Source organism: Monodelphis domestica, chromosome 3, assembly GCF_027887165.1.
Source record: "Monodelphis domestica isolate mMonDom1 chromosome 3, mMonDom1.pri, whole genome shotgun sequence".
NCBI classification, from domain to species: domain Eukaryota; kingdom Metazoa; phylum Chordata; class Mammalia; order Didelphimorphia; family Didelphidae; genus Monodelphis; species Monodelphis domestica.
The window spans coordinates 307,257,759-307,273,978 of NC_077229.1; the positions used below are offsets into that span (position 1 = coordinate 307,257,759).

The 16,220-nt window shown below is 35.2% G+C and overlaps 1 protein-coding gene and 1 long non-coding RNA gene across 3 annotated transcripts in view; one reads left to right on the top strand and one right to left on the bottom strand.

The window, feature by feature from the left end:
- The window catches only part of TOX (thymocyte selection associated high mobility group box), a 370,502-nt gene that overhangs the window by 159,242 nt on the left and 195,040 nt on the right, over positions 1 to 16,220 (bottom strand). For both annotated transcript variants that reach the window (XM_001368349.5, XM_056823952.1), the window contains one exon: positions 1,376 to 1,618. In XM_001368349.5, coding sequence (XP_001368386.1) covers positions 1,376 to 1,618 — 243 coding nt within the window. The remainder of the gene's footprint in view (positions 1 to 1,375; positions 1,619 to 16,220) is intronic.
- LOC103093051 (uncharacterized) overlaps positions 1,352 to 16,220 on the top strand; it is a 15,920-nt gene continuing 1,051 nt past the window's right edge. Inside the window, exons 1-4 of the long non-coding RNA XR_464403.3 lie at positions 1,352 to 1,440; positions 3,593 to 3,683; positions 7,354 to 7,429; positions 13,867 to 14,067. This is a non-coding gene — a long non-coding RNA (uncharacterized LOC103093051). The remainder of the gene's footprint in view (positions 1,441 to 3,592; positions 3,684 to 7,353; positions 7,430 to 13,866; positions 14,068 to 16,220) is intronic.

Consider the following 16,220-nt stretch of genomic DNA (forward strand, 5'->3'; position numbering starts at 1 on the left):
AACAAGTTAATCAATTGGATCAATATAACTGTAATAGCATGGGTACGTAAATTGTTAGATAATTCCACAAACAAAAAAAAAATGAATTTCTATTACAGAAGAGAAAGGAATCTACAGGCAAGCTGCAGAGCTCTGTGTTCTTTCACCCTGTTTTACTGTATTACTCAGTAAAGACTTGGGGGAGACATACTTATCAAATTAGGGAATGAAACAAAGCTTGTAAAGATAACTTACACATTTAATAATCAAATAAAGATATAAGATTACCTAAAAAGATTGAAATGATGGACCCAAACTAAAAAGATGAAATCTAAAAAAGGTAACTTTAAAACCCTACATCTAAATTCAAAAAAATCAATTAAATGAATACAAGGTGAGAAAAGTCTGGCTTAACAACAGTTTAAGTGAAAAAGGGTATCTGCGATGATAAATTTGGTGATATGAGCCAAGAGTGCTTTTTAAAAAAATTAATGCAATCTTAGGCTGCATAGAAAAAAAAAAACTCATCAGATCCAGATCAAGGGAGATAATTAATTGTGGCACTGCACTTGGTGCCAGTCAGATTTAGTCAAACTAGTATTATTTGGAACCTCTACAATGTTCAGAACTATATAACATGTTGTAGGCATGACACATAACACATGTCAAATTAGACTGTATCTAGATAGAAGTGACCAGCATGATAAGGAACTTGAAAACTATGTCATAAGGAAAACATGAAAAGAACTAGTGTTATTTGGGGTTTGGCATCTTTCTTCAAATATTTGAAAGACTATCATGTGAAAATGAGATCAGAATTATTCTTTATAACTCTTGGCTTTAGAGGGAAGAATGAGGGCCAATGAATAAATTACAGAGACATTGTTTTGGCCTAACATAAGAAAGAAAATCCTAACGACTATCACTGTCCAATGGAATGGGCTATATTTAAAAGTGGTGACATTTCTTGTGGAGGGACATATTCAAATAAATAGCAAATAACCATTTGTCAGAATTGTTGTTGTAAAGATTAATTACCTCCATTAATTAGGTGATCAGACTAGAGAGTGCCAAGTTCCCTTCCAGCTCCAGTACTATAAGATTCTATGATTATAATCTTGTCAATCCTGTATTTAAGACTTCTGATCCTTGTATGAACATTTGAAATAAATAAGTAATGGTTTCACTTTGACTTTTAATAAAGAATAGATGGAAAATCACTTTAGCATTTTGCATGATATAGTACAGAAATATAGGTCATGTGGAGAACAGTTTAAGCAGTTGTCAGTACCTCTGATTTCATAATACTGTTTTATGATCATTTTTAAAGTCTCACTCATTAACCCAACTCATTCCCACCTCCCTCCAAAACCCTCAAATGGGAAAAGGTACTTACCACAGAAATTGAGTTTGAAAGCAGTGTTCCATCTTGGCCTAGCATGTTGGATACAGTAATTTCAGGTAGGTTCATATTTTGTGGATGGAATGGAAGCAGCCCATTATGGTTCATTGGGTGGCAAAGAGGGTGGTAACCAGATTCTACCTCATTCAGGTGCACCAGTGAGTGGTCAGGTAGTGAAGGGGGTGTAATTGGAGGAATGTTAAAGTCTTCACTTTCAAGACTTGGGCCAGGGTAAGACTGTGAAATGAAAATAAGAATAGTGTTAAAAATCATCACACACAAATGAGCATGCCCTCATATAACCCGCTTATATGTTACTGCAGGCAGTAGCATCAATTTAGCAAAAAGAACATTTCAAATTCTCATAGATTCTCCTATTGTAGCTTGGCCATTATGCATGGAAGGAGAGTGCCTTAGAGGCAAAGCCCCTCTGATATGCACACAGTCTCCATTAGGCCAGATTTCTCCCCTTCTTTAGCCCCCCTCACCCAAGCTGAAATCAAACAGATTTCAATGGTACCATTAAAATTTTCCAGAGTCTTAATCTGGCTGAATACCTTTTTCATGGGAACTGTGGGTAGGGAAGGCAATTTATAAAATTAATGTTTGATTGGATGTGCTTCATAGGTCTCTCTACAGCTCATATCATGAACTGTAATAAAATTATTTCCAGAAACTTTTATAGATTTTTTGGGGAAAAAAACCATATACTCACCTTTCCACTGGAGGAAAAATAACAATAACAATAGAGAAGATACTTATGCAAACTGGAGTATAGCCTCATTGAAAGTATTTTATATAAAACTAAAAATAAACAAAACAAAAATAGTGTTGCAATTGAAATTTAGGAAAACAAAACAAAAATAGTGTTGCAATTGAAATTGAGGCAAACTGAGGCACAGGCTCCAAGCATAATCAATTTATTAGCAAAGTTGAAATTTGGTAATAAGCCAGGGTCTCTGACTCCTCAGCAAGCTTAGATCCTGAATGAAGGCTGGCAGATCATTTTTATAGACAAAAGGAGCAGCATCCAAAAAGCAGAAAGCAGCATCATAGACGAGGAAGACAGGACAAATGAATACAAAATTAGAAACATCATAACTGTGGGAAGCAATACGATTGGCTAGTAATTGGGAATGTGGTACAACCACTTAAACCTTCCCTTTATCTTTCTAGGAAATTCTGAATGATTTAATCTACCTGCAAAAATAACTAATGGTACATATAAAGATAACAGACTTTCTCTAATTGTGTAAGGGCAGCTAGTGGTATACAGATAACAGGTTTCTTTTAATTAAAGTGATTTATAGAGAAACTGAACTTTTAAACTTAACTCAGAGGAGACTGAACTTCTGAACTTATAGACTTCCAAACTTAATTCAAAGACAAAGAAACATGACTTAGGCAGTTAGACAAAAATGGTGATGGTGATACAGAGAAGAATCAATTATGAAAGAGAATCAATTTTCATTTTGTCATTAGGAAGGGCTATTAGTGTCTACAAATTTAGATGAAGACAATTTCTTGATTTCAAACTATTAACATTGATTTATATGAATTATTTTCTTTAGGAATTAAGTAAAAACAGAATATTGTAGATACTTCAATTCATTTTACAGATTTTGTAGAATAGTAATAATACAAATTAAGGAGTAGGAATTAATCAGTGAAATAATGAAATATTGATATTTGTGGTTTCCCTTGGAAGCTGTCGCCAGAGAAAACTGGAACAGGAAGAATATTTGGGAGATCCTAGCTCAAAAGAGGAAGTGGCAATATTCAAGAAGAAATTAGAAGAATGATATAATAAAAAGAGCCATGAAACAATACTGACAAATATATCTGTGGACAAAGACATTTACTTGAAAGACAATAATCTCAGTCACACTATTTCCATGACTCCTATTATTTGACTTGGGAGCTTTATGGTCTTCAGGATCATCAGTAACAAGGTTTAACTTGTATAATGTAACATAACTGCATGCTGAGATAGGCAAGATTTTCTGTGGTCATGTAGGAGGGCAGCCAGAAAGTGAAAGCCAAAGACAGTAGTTAGAAGGTAGTCATTGGGAGCTCTGCCATTAAGCTTCATGCAAGTGCATCCAAGAGCCTGGGGTTATTTTCTCCAGATGGTGTCTATTTGTCTAACAGAAAGAAAACCTTTGAAATGCACTTGCTAAATGTTTTACAAGTTCTGATATATTTGTTTAGGTGCTGCTAGAAGACATGATTAAATGAAGAAGTACTAGGAACATCTGGAACTGAGGCAGGTCCTGAAGAAAGCAGGAAGAGCATGTAGATGGTATATGTGCGTGTGTGTGTATTTGCATGCATGCAGGTGTGTTCATGTGAGTGTGCGTGTGTGATGGGAGACTGGAAAGAGTTAGGAGGAGAGAATGAAGGATAAGCTCAATTTAGCCTTGCAGATAGAATCTTAAAATGTAAAGATCTGGAAGAAATGTCCAGTTATATATTTTCACTGTTTCTTATTTATTGCAAAGGCTTAGAGTGCACATCATTGATTTGAGGAAATGCACTGTTAGTGCTATGTATTATTTTACATTTAAGTCTTGCTTGCCATTAGACAAATTACTTTCAGCTTCTGGGTTTTTGGGTTTCTATTAATTTTCATGACTTTTTCAGGCTGTGGTACAGCCTTAACATGAGCTGTGGCAAGAAGTTTGGTTTAATAGAGAAGATGTTCTTATGTTGCATAGGAGGAATTTTACATAGAACATGTACTTGCTATGTAGTAGAAGAGCATTTGAGTCTTCTCCTAGCATTGCCTTTCCCCTCCATCTTACATTTATGTGGAATGACTTAATATTTGGGGTTCTTAGCTTTGAATCATTGACTTTTAAAGCTGAAAGGGATGACCCGAGAGGTCATTCATTCCTACTAGAAGCATGAATCCTCTCTTATCAAAGAGGTGAATTTTGGATTGTTTATCTTTAAGTAGCTGTGGGGTACACAAGGTTTCTGTTTGATCCTATCCTGAATGAGGAAGAAGCACTATAATAATAAGGGAGAAATAAAGTTCTGGCTTTAACAAGTGATACTTCAGTGTATGAAAATACTCAATGATACTCTCTCTAGTGTTTGGTGTCTTTCTGTAATAGAATTTCCCTGGTAGTTAGGTTTTAATTTGTGGTGTTTCAAAGGGAGGTTTAATTGGTATCACTTTACATTCAGTGATAACAATTGTACTGCAATTTAACTCAGCTACATGGTTATTTTCATGTAATTACACATTAACTTCATTTAACCCATGTAATTACATACCAGAACCACAGATTCCACAACTTAACCAGAAATGGGTAGTTAGAGTGATCATTAAATATAACTGTACAAGGTTATTACTAAGCAGCTTATACTTGTGTCAAAGAAAATATTCAGAAAAATCATGATATGGTTATTTGGTACAAGCCCATTACGGTGTAATTGGAGCCATGTAATTATCTAATGGCATCTAAATGTACCAATACTGACAAAGAACTAACTATGATGTCAGATTAACTTTGCTGGAAATCTTTGTATGTGTGTGGAAATGAATCAGGAAATCTAGAAAAATATCTCTGTAAGACACATCTGTCCTATGATAGAGGCTTTACGAAATGAACGGTGCTAAGTTCTATATTAACCATGTTTTGTTGGTTTTGTTTTAGGGAACACAGATCAGAGATTTAGAGTTAAAATGAATGTTAAAGAAAAACTAGTATGATTCTTTATTTTACTGATGAGGAAACTGGTTATACTTAAAAGCCACACAAATAAATTGAAGCTAGGATTCAAAAAAGTTCTCAGGCTCCAAATAGAATGTTACTTCCACTAGATGAAATTTCCCTTATATATCTCAAAGTCATAATGATTGGGATGATATTTGAGAGTTATAAATTAGTTAAAAAGATGATTAAGGAAATGTGGTTTGCAAATTTCCATTTTGTATTAGCTCGACCAAATGTATTCTGTACACAGAACATTGGAATTTGACAGTTAATAATACTACTCAATGATGTTCGAAGGTAAAAGCAACCAACCAAATGAATCAGGTGGGAGATTGTTGGTCTTTAGGCAGCTTTAAGAACCAGATCTCTGATGATTTACTTTGGTGTCTTGCTGTGGCTACTGTTGCCTTATCATATAAAGGGTAACCTGTGCTATATTATATTACATGACTCTGTGGAAAGGATATTCCCACTAGAACTATAGTGAAATCAAAGAAGATTATCTCTTGTCTCCCAGTTACTTTTTTCATTATTGTTATTAGTGAATGGTAATAATAACAACAATAACAAAAGAAAGCTCACACATATTTATATACATTACATATATATTTATACACCAGCACTTCATGGTTTTTAATGTACTTCACAGTAGCCATATGAAGTAAGAAGTACAAGAATTATGACCCCCATTTTATAGATGAAGAAACTGAGACAGAGTTTAAGAGACTTGCCCAGCTAGAAATTTCAGAGCTAGAATTTGAATCAAAGTCTAGAGCAAATGTACAGTTTCTGTGCAGATAATAATTTTATGAATTTTAATCTCTATAGCTAGAACTTTTGGGAAGGGTGTTTGAGAAAGCTTGGTAGTAGTAAAGAAGTGAAGAGAGGAGAGTCTGTATATAGGCAAATGATGATGATACCCTAGGAGGGCTGTGGAGTTTTGAGACAGTTAGTGGAATGGAGATAATATTAATCAATCAAAAACATTTCTTACATACCAGTCACTGTGCTAAGTACTGAGGATTTAAAAAGGTAAAAGAAAGTTCCTGCCCTCAAGAAGCTTACAATCAAAAAGAAATGGCCATTTGGCTAGTCTCTAGGGCTGAAATTAGCCAACAGGAGCAAAGGAAAAACAAATTGGGCAGATCCCGAATGAGCAGCTAGCATATTGGGGGAGGAGCGTCGGCAAAGAGACCAAGCTCAGAGAAAACTCAAGCAGAGGACAGATCTGTGGACAGTTTACTGGGAATAATAGTTCTTTTGATTCGAAGCTTTTATCTTTTTATTAGAAACTATAAGGAGCTTAGGACCTTTATCATATTAGAATGTTGTTGAGGGAAAAGGATCATTATACCCGGACTCTTGAGAATGCCATACAGAAAAATCTGCAAAATCTTTTTAATTGTATGTAAAAATTTATTTTTTATCTTTAGTCATCACCTTTATCTCTTACTTAGGTAAAAATTCTCTCCCTAGACACAATTATAAAAGGTAGATACTGTAACTAAGGGAGGAATTCTTAACCATTTTCTTTTATAATATGGCCTTTAATATATATATTCTGTGTATCAATTTTGAGCTTACTATGGTATAGGGTAAGATGATGATTTGAACTTAATTTCTGCTGAACAGCAAGTTTGAAATTTAATGATTTATAGCATAACTTGAGGTCTATTAATGCTATTCACCCTTCAGGCTACCTTTTACTGTTTCTTCCTTTCAAATTATAAACCTCTTCTTTCTCTTCATGAATTAGATTATTATTTCATCTATGTCTATAAATTAATCTGCAATTTAATTGGTATTACACTAAACATATAATTTAGGAAGTATCATCATTTTTATTATTATTGGTTCAATCTAGTCATGAACAATGAATATCTCTCCAGTTCTTCAGATTGCTCATTATTTTTAGCACAATTTTTGACTGTATTAAAACAGACTTTAATATGTCTTATTAGATTGATGCCTAGATATTTGATTCATTTTGTACTTATCCATCCTTTTCTGTTATTTACTCCTGGATATTATTTCAATACCCCTAAATGCCCCCAAAAGGTAAGAATACAAAGGAATCTTTGAATAACAGATATGAAAACTTAACTTCAGTTTCTAGAAAAATTCTAAAGCATTTCGTCAACGGGGTGGTTTGTGAATACTTAGAAAGGGAAAATGATCATTATAAATTATCATGGGTTCATTAAGCACATATCATAGTAGTCTAATTAATTTCTCTTTGCAAAATAGTTACCAGAATGGGATTTTGTGGAAGTACCACATAAATGATATATCGGCATAACCTGGCCTCATGGACAAGATGCAGGTATGTAAGCAGAATAAAAGTACAACTATGGGGGGCAGCTGGGTGGCTCAGTGGATTGAGAACCAGGCCTAGAGATGGGAAGTCCTAGGTTCAAATCTGGCCTCAGACACTTCCCAGCTGTGTGACCCTGGGCAAGTCACTTGACCCCCATTGCCTAGCCCTTACCACTCTTCTGCCTTGGAGCCAATACACAGTATTGACTCCAAGACGGAAGTTAAGGGTTTAAAAAAAAAGTACAACTATGTATTTGGAACTGGTAGAACAATTAGACACAAAGAGCAGTGACATGCCAGAGTGCCTTTCATTGGCCCTGTACAGTTCAATACTTGTCAATGGTTTGGATAAAGGCATGGATAATATTTGTTTCACATTTCTGGATGATAAGAAATCACTACTGTCCCCACTGCTATCAGACACAATTACTCCCCATCATTTCTCTTTGTATTAAACTCTTCATATGGGCATTCACACCATTAAGGAGTTTTGGTAAACAAGTGCTTTATTTAGCAAATTTACATTTTAAGGGGTATCATTGGCATTGTTAACTTTATTAATTTATCAAAATGTGAATAATGATGGAAGATACTCTCTTAATTAGAGAAAAGTTGTAACACAAGGTTAACACAAGGTCCGGAGACTGAAAGTGGGAAAGATTGTTAGCACTCCCAGAGATTGAAGCAGAGGCCAATGACAATCGAAATATAACTTAAAAATATATATACTCCAATTGCTGACAAAGCTAATCAGTACCTGAGGAGAGATTTGAGTCTAATCTTCCTCTCTCCAAGTCCTACTACATTATCCACTAGAAAAAACAGAATATCAGAAAGTGGATACAGAAGATTTTAGCAGGTGAAAAAAAAAGATTGAATCTAATGAAATGAAAGTTTAATAGGAATAAAATGCAAAATCTTACATTTCAGTTAAAGAAAACCAAATGCACACATAGAGGATGCAAGAAATGTGGTGGGACAAGAGTTAATGTGGAGAAGATCATAAGGCATACAAATGCCAGCTAACTTGAATTCAAGAGTGTGACATGGCAGCCCCCAAACTAATAAGACTTTTGGCTAAATTAGAAGCTGTGAGTCCAGAATGAGGGAGATTAGAAGCCTGCTAAATTAGGGGCTACCCTGGCTCAATCACATCTGGAATATGTTTTTTAGTTCCACATACCACTTTTTTTGGGGGATAGCTCCTCATGCATCTGAATATGTCTAGAAATCCAAATACATTCAGCAAAATAATTTGAATCTAGAAAAAGTTAACATTTCATGTTTTCTCTTTGAACATGGTGGAAAGAGGTAAACTATCACAGAAGAGTGATAAGAATTCAGACATGTAGTCATGAATGTGTCAGGATAAATTTTAACATAAGATGAGGTCTTTGGTGAGTTGCAGCAGGAATCTGTGCCTGGCCTTGTACAACTTAACATTCTTATTCCTGATAAAGGCACATATATGTATGTGTAAACATATATATATATATCCTTGTGAAATTTGCAGGTAACAAAAAGCTGGAAGAGATATTACAGCTAATGCATTGTGCAAATTGTCAGGATTCAAATAGATCTTCCCTGATAGGTTAGGGCCTTGAGCAGAATCAGATAGGATAGCCTTCAACAGAAGTAAATGCAAAATTTTGCACAGGTCCAAAAAATCAGTTTCACAAACACCACAGAGTAAGGGATACATGGTTAGATGGAAATTTTGGGGAGCTAAGTTTTGGATATTTGAGTGGACTGTAAGCTCTTTATGGAGGGAGATGTGAATTGATGAAAGGTGTCCTCAAGTATTTGAAGGGTTGTCATGTAAAAGAGAGAGTAGACTTGTTTGGTTTGCTCCTGGAATGCAGAACTAAGATACTAGAGAATTGGGGTAGATGTGGGATAAAGCACAATTTGATTTGATATAAGAAGGGAAAAAAAAAACCTATGATTCAGCACTGAAAAAATAGAATAGGCTGCCCTAGCATGGTAGGTATGCTCTCACTGGGGCTTTCATGCAGTAGCTTAATGATCATTTATTAAAGATGTTTTTGCAGGAATCCTACATATACTAGAATCTAGTAGAATCTAGTAACTAGATGATCTGTAAGGTCTCTTCCCATTCCTGGAACCTATGATCTACTCCTTTTCCCTGCTGGAATAGTATTAGTGGGATAAAACCAAGTTTTGTAGAGATTATATACAGGGATTAGGGATAGGTTTCTATACTGAGGGTTGATGAATACTGATTTTTGAAGTTCCCACTTAGAACTAGTTTGGACTTTGCTGTATTGTATCTTCTCCAGCATATGGTCAATTCCCTGTGTCAGTTTGTGTAATGCAGTGATGCATTTAGTCACATGATCCTTTCTAGGTAACTTGGTGCAAATAAGAATAGCAGCTTATTAATTTGCAATAAAAGAAGACTTAAGAGGGAGTGTTATATAGTGAACAGTAGTCTGGGCTTGGAGTTAGGAGGACCTAAATTTGACTACCTCAGAAAATTGCCAGCTGGTCAAACTATTCAACTTTTCTGGACCACAGTTTTCTCATTTATAAAATGAGGTGGGGCTGAACTTGATGACCACTAAGGTCCATTCTAACTATAATATGATCCCATGGCCTAAGTGTCTTAAGCAACTCTCTAAGACTAAAAGGTATAAAAAATTTACTCTTTATTGATCACCCCTAAAGAAAAAAAATACATCTGGACAGAAACCAAATTAAATCACCAATATGATTATGTAAAAAATTACTTTCATGGTCCCTGACAGGACCTCCCTTTTTAGAAAGATCATGATGAAGAAGTCCTATTAATAATCCAGTCTTTTTAGTAAGAATGGAATTTAGTGACCATGGGTTAGTGATCTTTCCATTTGAGTTAAGATTAGTTAGTGATGGATCACCACGCTACAACCTAGGGCAGGATATCTGTCTTGAAAACCATACTTGTGCAAACCAAACATTCTCCTTGAAATAATATCTACTCTATGGATACATTACCTACGTCCTTGTTGCAAGATTCCAATTTCACATACAAACAATCTAATTTTCGTCATCTCATCTCATTTATTGAAGGTCTCATTTCCACCATCATTTCAGTTCCATATTCACAGTCATGTTCAATGCCAATATTTTACATATCCCATCACCTAGGTTTAGTGTTTCCATTATTTTTCTGTATCATTCACATTTTCTTTTGCTATAGGTATGCTGATATATCTGGAGGTGGAATGCTAATTTATGCAGACCTTCCTCTTGTCTACAGATACTGCTCATTTTCACATGTGTCAAGGATAGAGTATTAATTTATGCTGACCAGAATCAAAGAAAAGAAATTTCTTCTTACCCTTTCCTTTCTTCTTTTTCTGCCTGATTCTTTGCATCTGTAAGCCTCTACCCACCCAGAACAATCAGTATACAGAACATTATCTTTTATGACAAGAAGCCTTATTATTAAAAAGTCAAGACTTTACAAAATGTTACTAGTCCACTCCCTCATTTTACTGAGATCAATGTCTGGGGGGTCTGAGAAGTTAAGCTTCTAGGTCAAGGGCACATAGGTATTGAGTAAAACCAAATTCAACCCAAGGCCTCATTCCAAATCAAACACTTTTGCTTCTATGTCACATGGCTTTTCTGATAGGGAAAACTTCCTTGTGTGAGAGTACAAATAATCATGAATAAATTTAACTTACTATAGATTTAGCTATCACATTTTAAAAGATGTTTTTCATTTGAAAGGAAAAATGATATTACTGGTAAACATGTACAGGATGCCTTAATTTTTAATATTGAATATATATCCTTAATACCAACAATAACTAAATGGCATTTTCAAATATTCCATCTATTTCTACATGTTCTTTTTCCACAGTACAAATAATTAATTCAAAATAAAAATGAAGAGATTATTAGAATATAAAAACAAATGGAATCTGTATATATTCTAAAATGACAATAACATAAGAGAAAGTATCTCCCCCTACTCCCCTGTTCCCCAAAGAGTTTTAAAAAGATCAGATTTATCTTTCATTTTCCCCCTAAGGGTGGAGGGGAACCTTCAGAAGTAAGTATTTTTCAGCTTCTTTTGTCTCTGCAAGAAACAAGTTTGATAGCTCGAGACTATAATGTATTACTGTGGAAACCTTCGGTCTGTTACATAAATCATCTGAACATTCAGCAAGAACTGTCCAACAGTGCCATTCATGTGCTCAAGCCAATGATCCTGCAAACAATTTTTTTGTCTTTCTTCACATGTTAGACAATGGCAATAAATCACATTCATTTATAAAAACATACAATGTACTAATTTATCAAGCAACAGTTATCAAAATATATGATTGTAGAAGGTACAACTTTTGTTGTGCACATCAATTTTTCTCTCTCAGGTTAGGCAAAGGGCAATGCCTCAAGAAACCATTAATTTTCTGACATGACATTCATTCACTCTATAGATATTTAACCAGGGCCTACTGTGTGCAAGTCCATGTGCAGAGAAAAGAAAATTGTAGAAGATTCTTGATACCAGGAATTTTACAACCTAAGTGTTAATATAAGGCAATAGAAAAGAAGTACTATAATAGCACATAAATGCAAAGGTGATATCCAGGAAAGGTGCACAAATAAGATTCAGACAATAGTAGGATGAGGCAGGCAAATGGTGTGAAGAAGCTAGAGATCAAGAAGACCTGCAAGGGATGAGGCACACAACTGGAGAGAGTCTTTTTCAATTCAGCTTGTACCTAAAATTAAGTTTTATTGACTCCAAAACACAAAGGAAACTTTCTTCATGGGTTCATTGTGTAGGGACAAAGCTTTCCTATCAAACCAATTCAAAATTTTATTTAAAGGGTCTTCTTGTCCACCATGATCAATTTCAGGATTTCCAACTATGGCTTTTCTTAAATATTCCTATATTTATTCTCATTTCCACATATATCTATATCTTATTCCTATGGTTTCCTTCTACATTTAGCTTAAATTCTAACTCCAAGCAGCCATTCCCAGTTTTTCCTGTACTTCTAGTGTCTTCTCTCCCATTTATCTTGTCTGTACAATGTTGTCTTCCCTACTAGAACATGAGCTTCTTGAGACAGAGTCCATGTTTTTACCCTTCTTTAATTCTCCCATGCTTAGTGCAGTACCTGGCACATAGTAAGCAGAAAACTAATTCCTAGTGACTTACTGAGTTGATCTGGCATAGAGTCATGCCACATCTTAAGTCTAGTGTAGTAGTCTCAATTGTAACCCCAGACTAGTGGCTTAGAGCCTTCCTGTTTTCTTGGGTTAATTAGAGTCCTCTGCTCAAAATTCTTTTCCAAAGAGCTGTTTCCTCATCCTCTGTGAATTTAGTGGCATTTATTAGGGTTTTCCTAATGGGGGGAAGCATTGGCCTTGTCATGAAGGCATAGACCAGGTATTGTGACATGTTTATTCACAGTAAATGTAGAGACCTCATGGTCTCTACAGCAAGGTCTTGGGTCATAGCTATGACTGAAGTCAGGGGCAAAACTCATCATGGGAATTTAGGGTTGTCATAGCAGGTGATCAATTTCAGGGGGTTCTAAGATATGAATAGATGAGACTTCCAAGCAATCAGGGGATTTAGAGCTAAAAGAAATGTTAGATATCAACTGGTCTGACACATTCATTTTACAAAAGAGGAAATTGAGGCCCACAGATGTTAGGATACTTGCCCTTGACCCATCATTGTCATTCCTCTCCCATCCTCATTAGAATATAAGTTCCTTAAGGCTAAGGACTATTTCTTCTTTATCTTTAAGTTATACCACTTGCCATAGTGCCTTATTTATCCTGGGTGCTTAGTCATTGTTTGGACTGAACTCACCTGAAGGTCAAACCACTGGTAAGTGGCATGTGTGGGAATCAAACTGAGGTCCTCGGACTCCCAATACCATGTTATTTCCACAATTCTTTCTACAACACATCGTGTTAATATTCAGAGATCTGTGGTTACCATATACTCAAAACAATTAGAGACTATTCCTGGTTGTAGCTCTGATGAATCTTTGTCAGTGAGAATATTCAATAAAGCACTTTAGATACCAATCTACGATTCCTTCTTACCCTATGAAACATTTTTCTGTGACTCCTTCTCAAAACCCTACATAGACATTCTATCTAATACAATGAAAACCTTTCTGTTTTTTATTTAACATCATATAAATATCATTGTTATGTTTGGGTCATTTAGATGTTACATTCTTTCATCTGACTTCTATACGTAACCAAGGACATTTTGCTTTTCTAAGGACTTGTTGAGGCACTTACCCTATAGCACATATTATTGGGATACAGGAGGGTATGATTTCTGCTTCCTACATCTAGACAAAGTTATCTGCTTGGATAAGGTGGAGAACATGGCCAACACATCTCATTTATTTCTAATGATTAGAGGATTTAGGCAGTGGTTGTCTTCTTGTTTAGGACCCAGGATATTGTGAGGATCAAAATGCTGTCAAAATTAGGGATTATTTCATAAACAGAGAGATGAGTCATACAAGAGAGGACAAAAGAGACCTTGCAGAATTGGAAAGGTTTCTGATGGAGATACAACCAGCAAGTAAAAGAAGATCAGTGTGAGTCATGGAAGTTCCAGAAAATTGCAAGAGGCAGAAGAAATGGGAGGTAAGTGAGACACTGAGTTGGGGGTCCAGTAATGGTCAGTCTGTCTATCTATCTATCTATCTATCTATCTATCTATCTATCTATCTATCTATCTATCTATCTATTATCTCTAACCAGATTGCTACTAAGATACATTACAATTCTTAAATTTTATCATTTCAACTCCATCATATAACATTGTACTCACTACCTCTGTGCTGAGTTGTTTACCTTATCTGGACATCCTCTTATATCCAAAGAAATAGACATATATACATTCAACTCAAATTAATTTATGATCTCATTACTGAAGATTTACAGATTATAATGATACACATGCACATAAATATATCATTCTCATAATGGTAAAAGAACTCAAGACTCAAGGTACTAAGTATGTCAGTTTATGGGATCCATTGCAATGAATTTATGGGAGGGTAGGGAAAAGACTCATTTGAAATGGGAAATGATAGGTTATAATGTCGAATCTTCAGTACTGAGACACCAGATTCATTTGAGTTGAATGTATGCTTGTATGTTTACGTCTGTGTGAAAAGGTAAAGTTATAGAAGTGGTAATCTGGTAAAATGGTACACAATGGAATTAGAAACCCAGAATTTGAGGGATGGAAGGAACCTCAGTAGCTACCTAGTCTAATCCATATATGATAGGAATCCTTACTATAACATACCTGACAAGTGTAGCATATGCATAAGCATATTTATAGAACTATATTCATGGATAACTATAATATATGCTATGTACATACATAGCATTATACAATGTAGATAGGAAATTAATACTGAGCAAGAAGAGAAGAGGCAACTTCATGGAGTTAAAACCCATATTTTTCTGTTTTGTTTCTTCTCTCACTGATTAAAAACTTAGAATGAAAGAAAATTCTGTATACCGTACTCTGATAAGAAATTCCTATTTTCCTACTAGGGAGTACCATAAATGGAATCAGAGGTGGGAGAGGAGTCTGTACTCTTAAGGATACTAGCTCTAAAGTAAAGAGGATAGTAAAAGGAGAGACTAGATGTAGAAGTAAATCCATGAAAAGAGATGATTTTTCCAGTTTAATGAAGAGAGGCAGGATAGATAGAGGGTTAGCCTTGGAATGATAAAGACCTGAGTTTAAGTTCTACCTCTGATATGCTATGTGACCATGGGGAAGTAAATGAGAAAGTAAATCATTTAAGGCTACATGTTCTTGGGGCAATTAGGTAGCACAGTGGATAGAGCACCAAACCTGGAGTTGGGAAGCTCTGGGTTAAAATCTGGACTCAGACACTTTCCAGCTATGTGACCCTAGGCAAGCCACTTAACCTCACTAGCTTCTCTTCTGTCTTTGAATTGTTACTAAGACAGAAAGAAAGGATATTTTTAAAAGACTCCATTACAGAAAAGTTGATAATCTAGAAGTTTCTTCTACTAATTAAGTCCCCCAAAATGGACCCCCCAAAATATCAATGAGAAATCTCAATAAATATTCAAGAACTTTAGGTCTTAAGATTCAACTGTAACCATGATAACTGATAAGAAATAAATTAGGGATAATCAGAGAATATATTAATCATTTGATCCTCCACACTGGTAGAATCTTTTGTAGATGGATAGAGGAAAGGAAGGAAACAAGGAATAGAAATAAGAAAGAAGGGAAGAAAAGGACAAATTAGATCTGAATCATAAATATGACTAAGAAAAGGAAGAGGAAATGTTGAAGTCAAACAAAAGGAAAGAGTAACAGATGTGGTGGAAGATAAATAAGGAAGAGAGAATAAGTCACAGAGAATGGCAGCCTTTGAAGTTAATGGGACATAGAAATAATAACACCTTTTGCACTTACATAAAAGTTTTATTGTTTTCAAAGTACTTTCTACTACCTCACTAGATCATCACACTAAGAGATTAGTAGAAAGAAGACAGAGAATAAAATGTACAATTTCAGGAGATTCAAATTTAGGCAAACTCTGTAAGACAAAGGGAGAACAGTGCATCTACCTTCTGACCCTCCCTCTTCCCCCCACTTCCATACCCCCCCATCTCTCCCCTCACCTTCCATCTCAGAATCAGTACTATATATTGTTTCCAAGGAAGGAGAGAGATAAGGGCTAGGAAATGAAGTTTAAGTGACTTGTCCAGGGCCATACAGCTAAGTGTCAGGTCAAATT